A 20,727-nucleotide genomic window follows, 5' to 3' on the forward strand; every position below is an offset into this window, starting at 1 on the left:
TTGGTTAATAATAAGGTAGAATATTATTTTTATATTATTTATTAATCACTTTAAAAGTAATCATGGTTTTGATTCGCTTGAAAAAAAACGCGTTGAAGCGATTTTATAAAAAGTTACAAAGTAAAAATTATTTTCAACATAAACCTAGAAATGTTTAATTAGGTTTTTGGTTTTTAACCATCATCTTGATTGCACATCGAAACTAAATCAAACTACATTAACTGAGTAATATATTATTATTTGGAATGGTGTTTTCAGTTTTGAGACATCATGGATATCGAAAAGTCGTCGGATCTAAGGTGAGAAAAACGCATACTTACATGATATTTTAATACTAACACACGAGTAACCTTTTATTTTTATTGGTTGTATAAAATATGTACTTAATTAAATTGAACGCGGATTATTGATTACTAATGAAAATAACATTTGTCCGGATATTTTTCCATGTAAAATATACCATTTTATTCGGTTCGCCAGTGACTTCGTGACGCCGCTGGAAATTTCGGCCGAGTTAGCTTGGATCGTAGAAGACAACATAAATACAAAAGAATTGAGTCGGGTACAAATCAAGAATTTAATGCAATTAATGATATTGTGGACAGAAACGATACAGGGACAGTTAAAGCTGATCAAAGACATGCAGGCAAAGAGTTTTTTTTTAATAATTTTAATGCCTACTTCTTTATCTTCTTATCGTGTAAATTCTCAAAAGTCTCAATCTTCGACGAAGCCTAAAACTAACTAAACAAATTTAAATAATATTAGTGTTTTTTTTTTTTTTTTGTTACTGGCATTTTACAGAAGTGCAAAATTATTTTCAATAGTCCAATGCTCGAGTATGAGTTCTGGTGTCAGCGGTACACGTTGTTCATGAAAATTATCGAACAGGTCAAGAGCAAAGAGGTGAAGAAGAACGTAGAAATAATGCAGGAAAATATCGAAAGCGGTACGGTGCGATACACTTTGCGCGAGTTCCACGCGGCCGTGCAAAGTGCAATGACCACCTTCAAAAAAATCCTTAAAGTCAACTACACGTGCATGGTCAAGTGCTACGAGAGGTTTAACGTGTGTACAAAAATCATAATCCGTGAAATTAATTTCGCTGTCAGCGCGACTGCTGCTGCAATCGAAGAGTCACGTTCCAAGAGGTGGTATTGCCGAAATTCCATACAAATTGCTAGCCAAAGTCTTTATATCCCCGACCTGCTTTACACACTTCCAATTATAGCATCCAGTCGCTTCTTTATCAGTGAACCCCTTCAAAGCCAACCGTTTCCTACATACCCACATCCTAGCCACTGCCCACATCCATTCCAAAGTTCTGATTTCAGCAATTCCCGTTTTTCATTGGGTCTAACTTCGGATAAGTACCCGACCTTTCGGCGGGCGCGATAGCAAGAAATTACTTTCGCCGTATACATTTAAGAATACTAAAGTCTAGTAAATAAAAAACAATCCACACGTGTGAATCCCAGGAATTGGCAAACGCTCCATTCTCGTTGATCGCCAAGCGGTTCGTTGCTCTCTACGATAACTTGAAAAGCTTGTGGAGCGTGTCGAGTTTTTTCGGCGACGACAAGCAAATGGAGCGTGTCCTTCGGTCTATTTCCGACTGTCTCTCCAACAGGGTCATGAGGACACTGACTATTCCCGGTGTTTTCAAGTAAACCTCTATCGCTATAAGGTGTAGTCTAAGTGCGTTTAACTCGGTTTCTCTCAACGTGTGTAGTTTGGACGTGAACGAAACTCTGGAAATGGTCAACGACGCCATAGCCATGTTGGACAATTGGAAAAGACATTATTACAAGTGCCGAGGGGAAATCGAGAGTGTAGCGTTGTTCAGGCGTTGGGAGTTCAAAAAGGAATTGCTTTTCGACCAGACCGAGTATGTCCGGTACGTGGTGAACGACTTGAAGACTATTTTACAGATCATTGGCCAGTTCACGATCGTTTTCGGTCCCGAAATGAAATCCATAGTGACCCAGATACCGTTGACCGGTTCGGTGCTAATGGAAGGCCTGACCGGCGAATTCTTCAACATCGACTTCAACGTTTACCATCAGGACGAAGAGGAGACCTGGAAGCAAATTGTGGCAAAGTTTTTCGGTAGAGTCGGTGAAATGGAATTGCAGGCCAACACGTTCATCGACTTGTGCTTCTTGAGGCTGAGGACGGCGGCAGGTGGATTTAAAGCGCTTCAGATTTTCGAGCAAATGGACACCAGAGAGTCGATGCACAAACGCCTCTCGCAAAAGTATCCGGTCATAATAGAAAAGTTCAAGAGCGAAATGAAGACCGCCAAATCTATGTTTGACGTGAGTTTTCTTATATAGTATTCGATTTTTCAACAGAAAATTTCCGACGTGGGTAATTGAAAATATAGACCTGGTTACAAACGGGGTTAAACGGGATAGTAATTGTTAGTAAATAAGGCAAACGTCAATACAATTTTTGTCATAAGATAATTGAAATCGTTGAAACACATGAGGAGCTTTAAAATGTTTGTGTTTCACTATAATGCCGAAACTAATTTTATGTTAACTTGCATTGTTTCGCCGTATTTGAACGTGACTGCAGTACTCTAGAATAGTCTCGCAGCTGCCAAGGGATCAACCGCCGGTTTCGGGAAACATCATGTTCGTGCGGGAATTGATTTTGAGGGCCAAGAAAACGGCGTTGCTGCTCACCGGATACTCTAAAGAGTTGGAACAGAAATACGAACTTAAAGTTAGCTTGGGTTTATCACGTTAAAATCCGATTGTCTACCATTCTTTTTTTCCGTTTGCCAAGGAGTTCGCCACGTACATATGCGTCACCAAAGAAATGATGGCGTACGAGAGGAGTACATTTCTGAATTGGGTGGAAAAAGCATTACAAACGGAACAGGAGAAAACCAGAGAAACGCTTTTGATGTTCATCGGAAACAGGGAAGACATTATCATATCCAAGTTTAACGTAAGAGCCGTCTGAGCTCGGACAGCTTCGTTCAATATACTTGACTACAAAGAAAGAAATTAATTTTTTTTTTTTAGAGGAAACTGTTTGGCGTCATCGACGAAGGCACGCAAATGTACTTGATCGGATACGATTTACCTGAGAACATCAAATATCTGATAATGCGATTGCCACAGATCAAACGTAACGTGATGTCCATCGACACTATAGTGGGAATGATGGGAAACCTCATTGGACAAATGGATAAACATGTGGTAAGACACACACAATGTCAAATTAGCTGCGCCTAATTTTATCCCAAATAAAATGGTTTTCTTCGATTATAAGTACATGGCAATGGAATTGCACTTGAACAAAATCCGGGATGCTGTCCGCCCTGCGCTGAAAAGGTACAATTGTTTGACTATGAATCTTTCAGAGTTCACTGATAACGTTCTTCATCGACTGGCGTATAACAATACGGTTCTAAAGCGAATTAAAATAGTATAAACACGACATTTTTGTAATAATCACTAAAAAATTCTGGAAGATAATTTTTTTCTTAAAAGGCGGAACAAAAAATTATACAACAAATCGAAACAGTAAAGGATTTGGTTTTCCTGCCGATCGACGAAGAAAATAGGACACAAGAATTTTTGGTAAGTAGCAGTGCACAAAATGTACGCCAGGTTATGTAATAATTATAACTGAAGCTGTGAGAACCAGAAGGGTACAAGTGATATTCTTGTCCTATTTTATGGATACTAGTAAATTTCTATCTATGGTTGAACATATATTTTCGTCTTTTTTTTTTTTTTACTAACGTGATATGCTTCTTAAAATTTAAAAAATGGTTTTCCTAGATAATAATGACTTTTATTAAGAAACTAGTCAATTATATTAGTATATTAAAATATTTTATGTGCAGTATTTGATTTTTATTGTATTGATTTGCAAGTTCATTTTTGTATTTTGGTTACATCACTTCAATTCCTATTAATTGAATATAAATTGTTTGTTATTTTGTCGAGTAACCAATAATTTTTCGAATTCATATTATATGTATTATTTCGCCGACATTGCAGAAAATCTACGACCGAACTGAAGCTCAGAGCAACATGAATATATCGCTTTTGATGCAATCGACTAGCATTATTCCCAGAATTATTAGTTTGATTGAAAATACTTGCTATGGGTTTTCGACGGGCCGACACGAGGGAATGTCACTGTTTTATCAAAAATACGAAACAATCATATTCGAAAATATCGTAAGGTAGTACCGTGGTAGTTAGCACTACTTTTACTGGTTTTATTTTTAATATGGATATGTTTTCAGCCCAATACATTTAAAACTGTAAGGCGGGAGAGGAGGAAATAGGAAGGGATGTGGGTGGAAGGGATGTGGCGGGGATGGAGAGGGAATCAAAAAAGGGGACAAATGCTAACACATCCATGATTTTTCAATATTCTTGTGGAGAAAATAGGTTTCGATTATATTAGATTCGATAGCGAATAATAATAATAATAGATCTTTGTGTCTGAACTCACGCCGTAAGGCCAAATATTTTTTTTATTCAGGATGGTGATCAACAACTTAAAAATGTTCAAGCAAATATTGCAAAACGACAAGGCAATTTTTGTCATTTACGCACGAATGGTCAACGACGAGTTTTTGGTGGTGCCCAACATACCGATCATAGTGTTCACCATATTGAGGATCATGCGGTACTTTTTAGAGCGCTTGCGGGTCATGCCCAGATGGTTGAAAGACACAGCCATCCCTTGTCCCACGGCATATCATGTGCAGACCGGCACGAAACATTTGTTCTCGTTTTACGATAATTTGTCGGACCGCAAGCACGTTGTCCAAATGCTAAAGAAGTGTCACGACTCTGCTAACAAGGTTGGGGGTTTGGTGATGAATACCATAAGAAAGTAAAACACACCCGCCCTAGCAGAGAGACATTTAACTAGAAAATCGACTTTTTGGTATCCTGTTTTACAGTTTGAAAAAATTTAATTTTCTCTTCGAGAGGCAAGAAACTTTGGTGCTTGAAATGTTTGCCGAAACCAACCCGAAGCTACACGACTACAAAAGACAGTTAAATTTTTTTCGAAATCTCGCCGAAGGCCTGAAAGAGCAGACCACTTACATGGACGTCGGGTGCATAAGGATCAATCATTCGGATTACATAAAAAAGCTGATAGACCAGTGTACTATGTGGCATTCGTTGTATGGCATGCAGCTCATGCGCGAATGTAGTTTGACGATGACGGATTTTTCAAAATTAATCGCAGTGCGTACCAAAAGTATCCGGGGGGTTAGCTGTTAAGTGCCGGAAGAACTTTTTGGAATCTCATCCTCGCTTATAAATTGTTTATACTTTTTTTACTTTATGCACCCATTATCCATGTTCTTCAACTACCTATCTAGAAAATTACAAATAAAAGAGCAACATTCGTAGCAAAATTGGTGTAAGAATAATCGTTTTCGTGAAGACATAATATTTTCACAATATTCGGTTACGCCAGTCATCTTTGTCAGTTTTAAATTACTTGAATTCTCATTTTTAGAAAAAAATTAAATATATATAATAAATTTAAATAAAGTATGTACTCGCAGACCTACAGAGAAAGGTTAAATTCGCACGTACAAGACGTGGAAAGTTTCAAAGTTGTCCTACAAGCCGTTGAAGATATTAAGCATATGGTTTTTTTTGCGGATTACTCTTTCAACGAAATAGAGAATAGATTCAACTTAATGAAAAGCCATAGTTTGAAAGTACTTATTGAAATGAAATAAAACACTATATAAGTTTTCAGAAAACATTGACACATTTTAGATACCGTACGAAAACCATTTTCAATACAAGGCTCTAAAAGATGATTGGAAAGTTTTATACGGAGAAGCGTTGTCAAAAAGTTATTCAGTGGAAGAAATCAAAAAAGGTTTCACGGGAGTAGCTCAGGAACAAATCAACGAATTTATCGACCGAGTGGCATTGTTTCTGAAAGACTATTACGAAAACGGTCCCGGTACCGTCGGTGAAAATTTAGATTTGGGCATTCCCAAATTAAAAGTGCAGTTGTATATTAATTTAATAAATGCGTTGTCTAAAAATAAAAATGAAATGTTAATTTAAAGGAATTCGACGAAAAATTCAGCGATATATTCGAAGAAAGATATGAGGCTGTTAAAAGTGCGCTGCTTTTTGGACTGCCGTACATTCCCATGGAACACCTCGAAGCAGCTTTTCAAAATTTTAAGTGTATGCAGTATATACTAGAGTTGTACATGCGTCAAAAAACGTCCAGAGAAGAGTGGGCGAAAGCCCTTTGGTCGGACTTAAACCCTCAACTACTAATTGAAGGCATGGATGAGTTTCTTAAAGATTACAAAAAAATTCCTCGAGAATGTCGCAGTGTTAAGATTGCAACAGTATTAGAGTCGAAAATGAAAAGTTTCAAAAATTCTATTCCACTGTTCATCGAACTCAAGAACGAAGCTATGAGGGAACGTCATTGGAACCAGTTGATGGATAAGACTGGTAAGTTTATGCTGTATATAAATTGTCACGGCTGTCCGCTTTTAAGAAACCATATTATAATACAACATATGAATTCAATGTACAGGTCAACATTTCGACATGACTCCAGAAGTTTTCACGTTAGGAAAAATGTTTGCTATGGACTTAGGTCGTTACGAAGATATATGTATGGAAATAATAGGAAACGCTGTAAAAGAATTGAGCATCGAACGTAGCGTCAAAGAGATTTCTATTGCAAGTGTTCTTGTTAATTTTTAACTAAATCATTTATTAGATTTTGAAACCGCTTTAAAATAATTATGATATGTATCGATGTCGTATAATAATAATATAAGTTACTTTAACACGTAGATATGGGAAACTATGTTGATTGAAGTCACCAAACACATCAAAGACGATAAATATCGAGGGCTTATTTTGGGTGATTTATCCGAACTCAATCAAACTTTGGAAGACAACAGAATGACTCTACAGAGCATGGCAGGGTCGCAGTACGAATCTTTAGTTATTACATGAAAATGAACAAAATATATTAATTATATTCGTTTAATAAATTAATTTTTTAAAGATTTGTCGGTCCATTTTTGCCTGTTGTACAAAAATGGGATAAAAACTTGGCGGTAATCAGTGACGTTTTGGCCGAATGGTATCAGGTGCAGTTGAAATGGGTATATCTGGAAGGAATATTTCTCGGCGGAGAAATCAGGTTGCAACTTCCTGAAGAGGCCAAAAGATTCGATGACATGGACAGAACTTTCCGCATGATTATGGCAGAGACAAAGCGAAATCCAAAAGTAATGGCCCAGTGCTTGTCGCCCGGTCGGTTGGAGGAATTCCAAGCGCTATTCGAAGGTTTCGAAATGTGTCAAAAGTCGTTAAACGAGTATTTGAATTCGAAGAGGAACGCGTTTCCGAGATTCTTTTTCATATCCGACGAAGAACTGTTGTCGATCCTCGGTAATTCAAACCCGGCCAGCATTCAAGAGCACATAGTAAAGATGTTCGACAACGTTGGCAGCTTGTTACAAGTGAAAACCGTTGAGAACACCGTGATCGTGACTGCCATGATTTCTTGCGAAAAAGAAGTGATGGAATTCAAAGCCATCGTATCGGCTGAAGGATCGGTTGAGAATTGGATGAACAACGTGCTGGTGGAAATGTGGAGATCTAATAAGTTCTTGTCGAAGAAAGCTATTTTTTACTACGGTACGGTAAGGAGACCACGATGTGATTGGATACTGGACTACCAGGGAATGATATGCTTAGCGGCAAATGGTGTATGGTGGACGGCTGAAATAGAAAACGTGTTCAGGAAAATCAAAGAAGTAAGAATGGGTTGTGTAGTATTACAATTTTTACTATACTGGATTGTGCTTTGCAGGGGAACAAACGAGCCATGAAAGACTATTTGGATCAGCAGAACCGACAATTGGACGAGCTGGTGTTAAGAGTGAGAGGCGATCTTAGTAAGAACGACCGGAAAAAATTCAACACTATACTCATAGTGGACGTCCACGCCAGAGACATAATTGAAAATTTCGTTCGTGATGGCATTATGGAGAGTCAGGAGTTTGACTGGGAGAGTCAATTGAGGTTTTACTGGAAGAACGAACTGGATAACTTAATGGTACACCAGTGTTCCGGAACGTTCTCCTATGGATACGAATACATGGGTCTCAATGGTCGTTTGGTCATAACGCCTCTGACTGATCGAATCTACCTGACCATAACTCAAGCGCTGTCCATGCAATTGGGAGGCGCACCTGCAGGTAATTTTAGCCTCAAAAAGATCTGCCGAGCTAGATCAAAATACTTTCTATCGATTTAGGACCGGCTGGTACCGGAAAAACCGAAACGACTAAAGATCTCGCCAAAGCTATGGGTTTGCTTTGCATGGTTACGAACTGCGGTGAGGGCATGGACTATCAGGCATTTGGTAAAATTTTAAATGGTTTGTGCCAGTGCGGGGCTTGGGGGTGTTTCGACGAATTCAACCGTATTGACATTTCGGTGCTCTCCGTCATCTCAACGCAACTTGGAACTATCAGAAACGCGCTGCTCGACAAAGTGCAAACATTCATGGTAACCTTTTCCTAGACTAGAGAACGTTCTTTTTTTTTTTTAAATTTCATTCTTACATTATTTTTTTATTAGTTTGAAGGCAGGAACATTAAAATGGACAATAAAGTGGGAATATTCATCACTATGAATCCCGGTTACGCGGGACGTACTGAACTTCCCGAGACAGTGAAAGCATTATTTAGACCAGTCGTTTGCATAGTACCCGATTTAGAATTGATTTGCTTAATTATGCTGTTCTCTGAAGGATTCCTGCAAGCCAAGGTTTTGGCGAAAAAAATGACCGTCCTTTATAAATTGGCCCGCGAACAACTTTCGAAACAATCCCATTACGATTTTGGATTAAGAGCATTAAAATCCGTCTTGGTAATGGCTGGCGAACTAAAACGTAGTGCGCCAGATATCGATGAAGATGTGGTACTGATGAGAGCTCTAAGGTAAATTGTCAGAGTACAATATTTTTTGGTATTTTTTTAATATTACAAGATTTAGAAATATTTTAGTGCTCATGCAAAATTCCGAAATTTTAATAACAGGGTTTTTACAATTTTCTCATAGTTGGATTATTAACATACTTATACAAACATATAACGTAAAAAAATATATATTATTATACTTAAATGTTGCTTGTAACTTACATATTATGCCAACATAATTAGGTAAATGATTTAAATGGATTTAAACGTAATTTTTTCAGAGATATGAATCTGCCAAAATTCGTGTTCGACGACGTACCGCTTTTCTTAGGTCTAATCTCTGATCTCTTTCCCGGTTTAGAGTGTCCTCGTGTGACTTATCCTGATTTCGGCAAAGCGGTAGAAAATGAACTAAGAAACAAAAATTATATACAACTACCGAATCAAGTTTGTTTTATAGCAATTATTTAGTTAGAAACAATTAATTTAATTGTTTGAATGTGTATAGCCATTGTACATTTGAAATAGTTCAATTAATCGTTCTAAAGAAATTCTTTCTATATGGGTTTTATAGCGTCAAGTGTTTAAAAAAATAAGTGGGTTAAGTTATAAAAGGGACAAAAATACGTTTTAATTACAATGGATTAATTGATAGTAAATGTAATTGTTGTTAGATGGATAAAGTGATTCAAATGTACGAAACGATGATGACCAGACATTCGACGATGATTGTCGGTCCTACGGGTGGTGGAAAATCTGTTATAATTAATATGTTGGTGGGTGCGCAGACTGCATTAGGTTTACCCACGTATTTATACACTCTGAACCCTAAGGTACAGTAAAAAAGAAAAATTTGTATTAAAATAAGTTGCTTTACCATTTTTTTTTTACAATTATTACAATTTGTTTTATATTAAGGCATGTACCGTAATCGAGCTTTATGGCGTTTTGGATCCAGTCACCAGAGACTGGACAGACGGGTTGTTGTCAAACATTTTTAGAGAAATAAACAAACCCATACCGGACGACGAGCCCGAAAGGCGATACATAATGTTTGACGGTGACGTGGACGCGTTATGGATCGAAAACATGAACTCTGTGATGGACGACAACAAATTATTGACATTAGCCAACGGCGAACGTATACGACTTTTACCTCACTGCGCACTATTATTCGAAGTAATTATTTTAATTTTGCCGACTACCTGATCTACAGATAGGATAAACTTTGTGGGCAGTTTTGATTGATTGCGTTTTTAGGTTGGTGATTTGAGATTCGCGTCTCCAGCCACCGTTTCTAGAGCCGGTATGGTTTACGTGGATCCGAAAAATCTCGGTTACATGCCCTACTGGTATCGGTATGTGTCGAATAGGAGATCATCCGAAAGAGAGCCGCTTAATGTGCTGTTCGAGAAATACGTGCCAGTGTTACTCGACCGGATTATAGAAGGAAAGAGCGGATTCGAAGAGCTTACTCCTTTGCAATTGGTCATACCACAAACGAGATTAAATATGGTGACGCAGTTGTGTTACATGTTGGACGCGTTTGCAAAACAAGAATCTGGAGACTACGAAGAGAGCGAAGAGGTCTTGAAAAGTGTGACTGAGTCTAAAATGTCAAGTACGGTCTCCGAGGTAAAAGTTTCCGACGAGTTGGAAGCGATTTTCATATCTTCTCTTTACGCATCTCTTGGAGCCACTTTGGAAGGTGACGCGCGAGTCATATTCGATGCTTTAGTGAAAAAAACGTCCGGACTAGTAGCGATAGATGACGTACCAGCCAAAAGAGCTTCTTACAGTGAGTTTAAAATTGGTTATATACCGACAATTATAGTCTAGCAGAGGAGTGGACTCGTACGAGGAGCCAGAGTGTTTTAATATTTTATTTGGAGAGTATTGATTGAGAGGTAATTCTAGTATTGATAGTAATGTATATATATAGTGGTTTTAAAGTACTTAAAATTTGTTCAAGAGTTCATTCCGACACACGAAGAAACTTGGTTCGATTATTATTTGGACACCACTCAAGAAATTTGGGTACCTTGGAACACTTTAGTAGCGGACTACGAACACAACCCCAGCACTAAGTTTAGTGAAATTCTTGTGCCTACGGTTGATTCAACTAGAGTCACTTGGATATTGAGCTTCATGAACGAAGTGAAACGGCCGGTGATACTGGTCGGTGAAACTGGAACGTCGAAAACGGCAACGATGCAAAATTTCCTCAGGACTTTGGATCCCTCTCAATACGTAACTAAGACATTTTTCTACGATACATGTAGAAGAACTTAACTATAAAAACTGTCTTTACAGATACAAGCCAACTTGAATTTTTCGTCCAGAACCAATTCGATGGACGTGCAGCGAAATCTGGAGGCGAATGTTGACAAACGCACAAAGGACACGTATGGGCCTCCTATCGGCAAGAAACTGATTTGCTTCGTAGATGACATGAACATGCCTCAGGTGGACACGTACGGCACGCAACAGCCCATAGCATTGCTGAAACTTCTGTTGGAACACGGCGGAATGTATGACCGGGGCAGAGAACTCAATTGGAGGACTCTGGTGGACTTATGTGAGATCAACAGTCGCGTGGCAAACGCAGATCGTTAACAATGAGCGTTCTCTTAGGTTTTTACGCGGCTATGGGCAAAGCGGGGGGTGGTCGTAATGAAGTTGACCCGAGATTCATGTCAATGTTTTCCGTGTATTGTATGTCCACACCATCGAACGAGACCATCGATCACATTTATCGATCGATACTAGCAGGGCATACGGAAAATTTCGACGAAAACATTAGGAATGCTGTCCCCAACATTCTTAAAATGACGCTGCAATTGTACAAGGTAGGCTAGGATAGGTTAGTTTAAAACATAGAACATACATGACCGTCGTTTTAGACCATACTTGTAGAGCTGCCGCCGACTCCGAGCAAGTTTCATTATATCTTCAACCTTCGCGATCTTAGTCGAATCACGTGCGGAATGCTCCTGACTAGTCCCGTAATATTCAAAAACTTGTCGGACTTTATCAGGGTGTGGAGAAACGAGTTCACTCGGGTCATATGCGATCGACTGAACAGTGTTAACGTGAGTTCTGCGATACGGCCTTTTTTCATACGCCATACGATTCTGTGTGATTTTAATTTTTTTTCCGGGAAAATTTTCGATTTTCATCACTAGGATCAAGAGCTGATGACGACGCGCATCACTGAAGTACTAGATACTTACTATCCCGAATACACAGAAGAAGTACTGGTGAATCCTATGATTTATGGTGACTACAAAAACGCGTTGGACGAAGAGGAAGTACGGCTGTACGAAGACTACAAAGAATACGAAGAGATACTGCACATGTTTAAACAAGTAATAAGTTTTAAACAAATAAAATTAAACGTGTTATTAACAGTACAACTGGTTTTACGATAGATTTTATTCGAATACAACGAAAAAAACACAAAAATCGACATGGTGTTGTTTGACATGGCATTGGAGCATTTGACTAGAATACATAGGGTTTTGAGAATGGACAGAGGACATATGATGCTTGTCGGTGTAGGCGGCAGTGGTAAAGCTTTAATGACAAAGGTTGCAGCATTCACCGCGGGTAATTGAATGTCAATACTATGTTAGGATTGAGTCTAAAATGAACTTTTTGTTTTTTGACCATTTCTAGGCTGTGAAATGTTTTCGATTATGCTAAGTAGAGGTTATAACGAAACGACTTTTAGAGATGATATAAAAAAACTATACTTAATGTTGGGCGTGGATAAAAAACCATCTGTATTTTTTTTTAATCAATCTCAAATCGCCGAAGAAGGTATGCTTATTCATATGCTTTTGTTCATTTCTAAAATATAACCTTTATCGTATAGGTTTTCTGGAAATAATCAACAATATTCTGACGATCGGCATGGTACCAGCTTTGTTCACCGAAGAGGAAAAAGACGGTATTGTTAATCAAGTGAGGAAAGACGCCAAAGACGCTGGTTATGGAATCGCCAAGTAAACTAGTATCATAATAGCACATTTTACTGTCGCCGTATCACTTGAATATTCTATTTTTATCGCAGAGATGCTGTTTGGAATTACTATTTGAAAACATGTGTGAACAACCTACATGTAGTCCTTTCAATGGGTCCCGGTGACGAACTCAGAGCGAGATGTCGAAATTTTCCCGGTTTGGTAAACAATACTTGCATTAATTGGATTTTCGCTTGGCCCGTACAAGCGTTATACGCCGTCGCAGAATCGTTTTTGAACAAAGTAATAGTTTCAAATGAAACAATATAATGTTTTTATTAAATCATTATAAATTCAACTCATTGCGCAGGCGCCAAAAATAAAAGACGAGTACCGAGAAAGCATTGAAAATCACGTCGTCTATACCCACCAGAGTATGAGTGGCTATACCTTAGACTTTCAGTTGAAACTAAGGCGTAAATCGTATCTGACGCCTAAGCATTATCTAGATTTTATCACATTGTACTTGACGCTAGTCGACGAGCGAGAAGTCAGCATTACCCAACAAGTAAATCGTTGTACTATTAGTCCGACAATATTAACGGGTAGAAGTTTAAAATATTTCAAAATATGCATTTTCAGTGTGAAAGACTTTTGGTAGGTTTGCGAAAAATTGACGAAGCCGAGGCTCAATTGGCCGTTCTCAATCGACAGTTGGAAGAACAAAAAATAGTAATGGCCGAAAAAACTTTAGCCTGTGAACTGTTGTTGGATGAAATCGCCGTCGGTGTGTTCAACGATATTCGAGTAAAACTAAAAGGCTTTATTATAATATTGACTTAATTTTAACAGCTTCAAAGAAAGGCAACGAAAAGAAAGAAATCGTCGAAGTTAAAACCGCGGAAATCCAAAAAGCAAGCAAAATTATAAATTCAGAAAAAGAAGAAGCTCAGAAAATATTAAACTTGGCGTTACCCGCATTGGAAGCAGCTAGGGATGCTCTGAGTAACCTGGACAAAGCCGATATTACAGAAATTAGATCTTTCGCTACACCTCCTGAACCAGTGCAGACGGTCACCGAGTGTGTGGCTGTACTAAGAGGTTATAAAGAAGTCAATTGGAAAGTGGCCAAAGGAATGATGTCCGATCCGAATTTTATTAATACATTGAAAGAGCTGGACGTCGACTCTATAACTGGCAAACAACAATCAATAGTCAGGGCTAAGCTGAAGGTAAGTCAGAGATTTTTGGCCGCCCTTGATATATTTATTCTAACATAAAAGTAAAATTAGTTCTGCTGCTGACGAAACTAATTATTTAACCGTGTAATGTTAATTATGTTCGTTTAAATATCCAAACAGGCTTCAAAAAAAATGTCAATGATGAAATCGATTAGTAAAGCTGGTTACGGTTTACTGTACTTTGTTGAAGCCGTGCTCCAATACTGTGTCGTGTTCAAAGAAGTTCGACCGAAAAAAGAAAAAGTGGAACAACTTGAAAAGGAATTTCAAATAGTATAACAACATTATTTTTTATTTAATGAAAAAATCATTTACAATGGAGTGTTCTTAGGCGACTGATCAATTGAACAAACTCAACAGAGACCTGACTATTATCATGAATAATTTGAACGAACTAAACGAAAGGTATCAAAGAGCCATGGAAGAACGAAAGATTCTCCAAGAAGAAACGAATCTCATGCAAAAGAGATTGATCGCGGCTGATAAACTAATTACCGGTTTAAGTTCGGAAAACGAAAGATGGAGGAATGATTATGCCAACTTAGAAATCGACATGTTAAAAATATTCGGAAATTGTCTGATGAGTGCCTCGTTTTTGGCGTATACGGCTCCATTTTCGTATGAATTTCGAATTGATATGTTGTTCAACGATTGGTATAATAAAATATTAGAATCTGACGTACCAATTAGCCAACCATTTAAACTCGAAGTAGAACTCTGCGATGAAGTTACAATAGCGACGTAAGTGTAACAACAGAACTACATTTTAAAGGAGTGTTAGATCTTTTTTCGGCATTTGATATGAAAACATTTCTTAAAATGTACACTAACTCGATAAAAACTACTCGGCTCATATTCGTGATACGATGTGCTGCATAAGAAAATTTGCAAGTACTGAAGGTTTTTTTTTTGTTATCAGGTGGAACTCCGAAGGTTTGCCTCCCGACGACCTTTCCATACAAAACGGCATACTCACCGTAAGATCGAGTAGATTCACCCTGTGTATTGATCCGCAACAACAGGTAGTTAAAAACGTTACATAGTGAAATTATAATATTTTTATACTAAACATTCAATCAAAGGCGCTCAATTGGATCAAGAAAAAAGAAGAAGCCAACAACTTGAAAATACTTTCGTTTAGCGATTCGGATTATCTGAAGTACCTCGAAAGCTCCATAATATACGGATCGCCAGTGTTGTTTCAAGACGTCGATTATATTGATCCCATAATAGAAAATGTTCTTGAGAAAAACATCAAGAGTAAAATATTTTCAATTCCACTGACGCAACCGTCGTTTAATCTAATTTGATTTTGCTTAGCCGTTGGCGGTAGGAAGTTTGTCATATTAGGTGACAAAGAAGTGGACTACGATCCAAAGTTTTGTCTTTACCTGACCACAAAGTTAGCCAACCCATCGTTTAACCCTTCGGTTTACACCAAATCCACTGTTATAAACTGTTCGGTCACACAAAACGTAATTGATATTTTTTTGGGTTTTTAAAAAAGAAAAATGTCTATCACGTTTCCGTTGTAGGGACTCGAAGATCAACTGCTCTGCGTCGTAGTGAAAAACGAGAGGCCCGATTTGGAAGAGCAAAGAGAGTATTTGATCATGGAAACCAGTGCCAACAAGAACCTTTTGAAAAGACTGGAAGATTCTCTCCTCCGGGAGTTGGCTACCTCGACGGGGAACATGTTGGACAATGTTGACCTCATCGACACGCTGGAAGAAACCAAAACAAAAGCAAACGATGTGATGCAAAAATTGGCGTTGGCAGCGAAGACTTCAGTGGAATTGGACTTGCTCCGAAACCAGTATCGTTCAGCCGCCACCAGAGGAGCGATTTTGTTCTTCGTATTGGCTGGCCTGAGCTCCGTCAATGCCATGTACCAGTACTCATTGGTCGCATACTTACAAGTGTTTACCACTTCTCTGAAAAAGTCATTGCCCGACATGATATTGAAGAAACGGCTAATGAACATAATCAACACGCTCACCGAATACTTGTACGAATACGGGTGTACCGGTGAGTTAAATATGTATAAGATAATTTCTTTGAGAATTTATTTTTATTTTGATACACTTGACTTTATTTAGTACACAGAATTCATCACTATAACATAAACATCCTAGTTATAATTATGCTTATGATTTAAATTCTAAAAATTATACCAGTTCAGTTAATATTCAAACCTTTAACCAATTTCTATTCTAATTATTCGACTATTCGAGTGGTTAAATGATTCCTATGATTAGTTAGAATTCGTAGCCTAAAAGTTCAATAGTTGAAAAAACCAACAAAAAGAGTTATTGTATACTGCAATAAATAATCGAATTATAAATTATTTTTATTTATTCCTTAATTCTGGTTCCAGGCATATTCGAACGACATAAACTTCTATTTTCTTTTCAAATGGCTTTGAAGCTCCAAATGAGTACTGGTGAAGTGTCGGTAGCTGAGCTGGACTTCTTCATCAAAGGAAACGTTGCGTTGGAAAAATCCGAGAGAGCCAACCCAGCCAAATGGTTGTCTCCTCAAGGTTGGGAGGACATAGTGAAGTTGGCCAAAGACTTCTCCGATGATTTCCCCAGGTTGGACGATCACGTCATCAGAAACATACGCGATTGGCAGGACTGGTATGATTTGGACATGCCCGAGTCTGCGGATCCACCGGGAATGTACTCCAATTTTCGCACACCTTTTCACAAGCTCATGCTGCTCCGATGCTTTCGCGTGGACCGTGTGTACCAGGCAATCAGTAACTATGTGGCTTTGACGATGGGCGAAACATTCATTACGCCGCCGTTTGTCAGCTACGATGCCATATATGAACAAACGTTGCCCACAACACCTGTAATATTCATTTTAAGTCCAGGATCCGACCCGACAATGGACCTGATGAAATTGGCCGACAGGTGTGGGATCCCAAGCAACATGTTTAAATTTTTATCACTCGGGCAGGGACAGGAACCGGTGAGTATAATTTTATCGTGTAAATAAAAATTATGGATGCAGTTTCGGCGCTAAACCATGAAAACTTCGAATTATCGGTGCATCTGTGTGTAGATGGCGTTTTCGTTGTTGAATTCATCGATGGAGCTCGGATGTTGGCTAATGCTTCAGAACTGTCATTTGTTGATTCCGTTTCTTTATGATCTGGAAAAAGTGTTGGACAGAATCACAAGAGTGCATCCGTCTTTCAGGCTCTGGTTGGCGACCGACGCCACACCTCACTTCCCAGTGGCGATTCTACAGCGATCACTCAAAGGTAACCAACGATATTCCAATTAATTCCAACCAATGGTATTCATTGCTGTACTACATCGAACTCTTGTTGTCGTAGTGGTCACCGAGCCACCAAACGGGCTAAAGTTAAATATCAGAAACACATATTTTAAAATAAGACAAGAGAAACTAGACGAATGTACTCATCCAGCTTATACGACGCTCATATACGTGCTAGCTTTTTTCCACGCTGTCGTTCAGGTAATTTATTTTTGAGCTTTTATAATCTCGATAGAATTCGCGGGCTCAGAATGAGTAGGTTCTATGTCACATGTCTCAAGTTAGACTGTAAAAAAAAATGAGATAAGATTTGTGAATTTATTTTATTTGAAAGGTATGAGGTAAGGAAAACTTAGAACAAACAGATTATAAAGCAGGAAACCCCCATAAAACATTAATTACCTCTTTGTTCCACTTCAGGAGAGAAGAAAATACGATAAAATCGGTTGGAACATATCGTACGATTTCAGCGAACCAGATTTCACCGTTTGCGTGCAAATACTAATCAACTATCTGAACAAAACTCAAGACGAGGGTCCGGACGCCCAAATGCCGTGGATCACGCTTAGGTACTTAATCGGCGAAGTCATGTACGGCGGACGTGTGATCGATAACTTCGATCGGAGAATAGTCAACACGTTCATGGAGGAATATTTAGGAGACTTTTTATTCGACGAATTTCAACCGTTTCATTTTTACAAAGACGACAATGTCGATTACGCATTACCAGCGCCCGGATCTAAAGAAGATTACCTACGTGAGTTAGCTGTCTCGTGGAACTATTCTAACCCATCAAGTTCTACCCTTGTAAAACCATTTTTTTTTTATCAAAGGTCCCCAAACAGTTATGGACAGTTAAGTTCAATATTCACAGTTATATTAGGACCTCATACTATATAAAAAGATCAAACCAAATATTAGTCAAAAATTATCTTCAAACCGAAATTTTAAAGTTTTTAAAAGAAAAGTTCCACAAAAACCTAAATATTATTTCTCAAAAACAAAAATTCTATAAAAAAAAGTGAACTTCAAAGATTTAGAATTTTATTGAAATCGAAATGGGTAACGTAGCTCTGCTTTAAAACATTTTATTACAAATTATTTTTAATTAACTGTTTGCAAAAAAAAACCTAATATTTTATAACTATTAAGAAATAGAAAAAAAATGCAAATTCCACAATTATCGTTATAGAATAAAAGTGTGAATTAATAATTTTGATAAGGTGGTTTTCTGTGTTACCAAGTGTATCACGTGCCTTGAAGTTCTTTTTATGGGTTTAATTAATTTCAAAAATAAATATTGTGCATAATCGGTAAATTAATTGTTTCGGTAGTTTCCATTGAAGAGCTACCGCTTATTAACGTGCCCGGAGTGTTCGGTTTGCATCCCAACGCAGAAATGGGATATTTCACCAAAGCGTCCAGAGACATTTGGAGTAATCTGTTAGAACTTCAACCGCAGACCGGTGAGTGAATTATGGCCGTTTCCGTCGGTTAAATTTAAATTTAAAAAAAAACAGTTGAATGTAGACAGTCATTAATGTTGTAATAATCACCGAAATAATTTGGCGATGTCCGTAGGTGCTGCTGGGGCCGGTGCAAGCCGCGAAGAATTCATAGATTCAGTCGCGAAGGATATTCAAGATAAGGTGCCACCGTTGTACATACTTAGTAAAGTCAGAAAAATTTTTGAGAGCAAGTTGACTCCCAGTGCTATTGTGTTACTGCAAGAGTTGGAACGGTTTAATTTCTTGATCGAAAAGCTTCACATCACGTTGTCTATGCTCCGGAAGGTACCTCATTCTTATACGGCCGTTAACGGCACACGTCTTAACATCTACGCGCTTAGGCTTTATTGGGAGAAATCGGCATGGACAGTGTACTAGAGAGCGTCTCGATTTCGCTGTACAACGGCCAAATACCTCCGGCGTGGACCAAGTTGGCTCCGCAAACGTGCAAAAATCTCGGAGGATGGATTGATCATTTCGTGCGGCGAAATCAACAGTACGAGAACTGGGTACGTTCGAACAACCTGTTTGGTTAGGCACTTCATGGTCATCGGGTCGTTTAATTTCTAGTGCATTTCCGGAGAGCCCGTGGTCATATGGCTTTCCGGACTTCACATTCCAGAGTCCTATTTGACGGCCATCGTGCAAATGGCATGCAGGAAACGAGGTTGGGCTTTGGATCAATCTACCCTGTACACTGCAGTCACTCAGTTCACGAAAGAAGACGACATAGTCCAAGTACCGGAAACGGTAAGACTGCACCAACGTTACAAAGTCATGACAAGATTTTCTCAGTTTTGTCTTCCAGCAATCTCCTACAACCTCTTCAAATCTTTCCCAGTGCCCGGTGCCTAATATGTTCTTTCTCGATAATAAAACAGAATTTTAACCAAAGATTGATCACTAACCCTAATCGCACCGGGTTTACGTAGTCCTGTAGGATTAACTAGCATTTTCGTTTGGGTAGTTTTAATTAAGATTGCCTACAAAACGGATGGGATTTCCCTATGAGATATCTAAACGGGAGCTGTGAAAAAAGAATGTAACCAACTGTGCTCCTGTGACGAGTCCTGGACTAGGATAACTACAGAACGATTATTGGGCCTCTAATATTATATAACCTAAAGGAACTTGTCATTCCTGTATACACAAACTCTTAGGGGCATCATTTGCATGCCATCGTGTTCACTTTGATTGTCTATCTGTCACCCCTTTTAGAATAATACAATTTTAACAACATCATTCGTCTCCGCCATTGAATTTAGTTCACGTTCTAGGGATGTTATGTAACGGGAATTTACTTGGAAGGAGCCCGGTGGAGTTTGGAAAACGAATGTTTGTCCAGATCGGAGCCGAAAGTGTTGATAGAAAATCTTCCTATTCTCTCCATAGTGCCCATTGAAACTCATCGCCTCAAACTACTCGTGAGTGTTGTGTTGATTTCTATTAAAAAAACAGTGATAACAGTCGGGATAACTGACGTTTCCAGAACACTATTCGCACTCCAGTGTACACCACGTCGCAGCGGAGAAACGCTATGGGCGTTGGCTTGGTGTTCGAGGCCGACTTGAAAACTCGGGACCACAATAGTCTGTGGATACTGCAAGGGGTGTGTCTTGTACTCAACACTGACTGAGAATGGTATCCGACGAGCATGACTTATAATTTCTATTCGGTGATATTTTATACGGATTTTTAACACTAGGTATGGACATGTTGTGTTGTTTTTTCTGTTAGTCCGTATT

At 38.5% G+C, this 20,727-nt stretch overlaps 1 protein-coding gene across 1 annotated transcript; it reads left to right on the forward strand.

Annotated features, from left to right (window-relative positions):
• Window positions 1-270: 270 nt before the first annotated feature.
• LOC126837204 (dynein axonemal heavy chain 10-like) lies at window positions 271-20,649 on the forward strand. The gene is made up of 51 exons (XM_050571026.1): window positions 271-299; window positions 828-1,068; window positions 1,479-1,666; window positions 1,733-2,318; window positions 2,581-2,730; window positions 2,794-2,958; window positions 3,036-3,212; window positions 4,023-4,210; window positions 4,516-4,872; window positions 4,943-5,234; window positions 5,561-5,719; window positions 5,781-6,017; window positions 6,083-6,485; window positions 6,571-6,719; window positions 6,837-6,976; window positions 7,054-7,810; window positions 7,867-8,254; window positions 8,314-8,567; window positions 8,640-9,001; window positions 9,262-9,427; window positions 9,655-9,813; window positions 9,899-10,159; window positions 10,241-10,778; window positions 10,953-11,230; window positions 11,294-11,558; window positions 11,615-11,829; window positions 11,884-12,072; window positions 12,166-12,348; window positions 12,412-12,589; window positions 12,659-12,802; window positions 12,858-12,987; window positions 13,056-13,248; window positions 13,316-13,513; window positions 13,588-13,732; window positions 13,798-14,177; window positions 14,307-14,459; window positions 14,518-14,927; window positions 15,106-15,208; window positions 15,269-15,446; window positions 15,507-15,661; window positions 15,722-16,214; window positions 16,564-17,162; window positions 17,256-17,457; window positions 17,533-17,675; window positions 17,895-18,231; window positions 18,809-18,940; window positions 19,056-19,267; window positions 19,324-19,491; window positions 19,553-19,732; window positions 20,260-20,415; window positions 20,472-20,649. The coding sequence occupies exons 1-51, from the start codon at window positions 271-273 to the stop codon at window positions 20,616-20,618; spliced, it is 12,612 nt and encodes a 4,203-aa protein (XP_050426983.1). The 3' UTR covers window positions 20,619-20,649.
• Window positions 20,650-20,727: the final 78 nt, after the last annotated feature.

This window comes from Adelges cooleyi, unplaced genomic scaffold, assembly GCF_023614345.1.
Source record: "Adelges cooleyi isolate 19-005CV unplaced genomic scaffold, UGA_ACOO_1.1 ACOO_flye_CR_arks_rails_tigmint_CR_PRNA_247, whole genome shotgun sequence".
NCBI lineage: Eukaryota > Metazoa > Arthropoda > Insecta > Hemiptera > Adelgidae > Adelges > Adelges cooleyi.

Coding starts and splice junctions, on each gene's coding strand:
- LOC126837204 (XM_050571026.1), top strand. CDS start 271: ATGGATATCGAAAAGTCGTCGGATCTAAG. Junction 10,160..10,240: donor ACTGCGCACTATTATTCGAA/GTAATTATTTTA, acceptor TTGCGTTTTTAG/GTTGGTGATTTGAGATTCGC. Junction 10,779..10,952: donor AGCCAAAAGAGCTTCTTACA/GTGAGTTTAAAA, acceptor AATTTGTTCAAG/AGTTCATTCCGACACACGAA.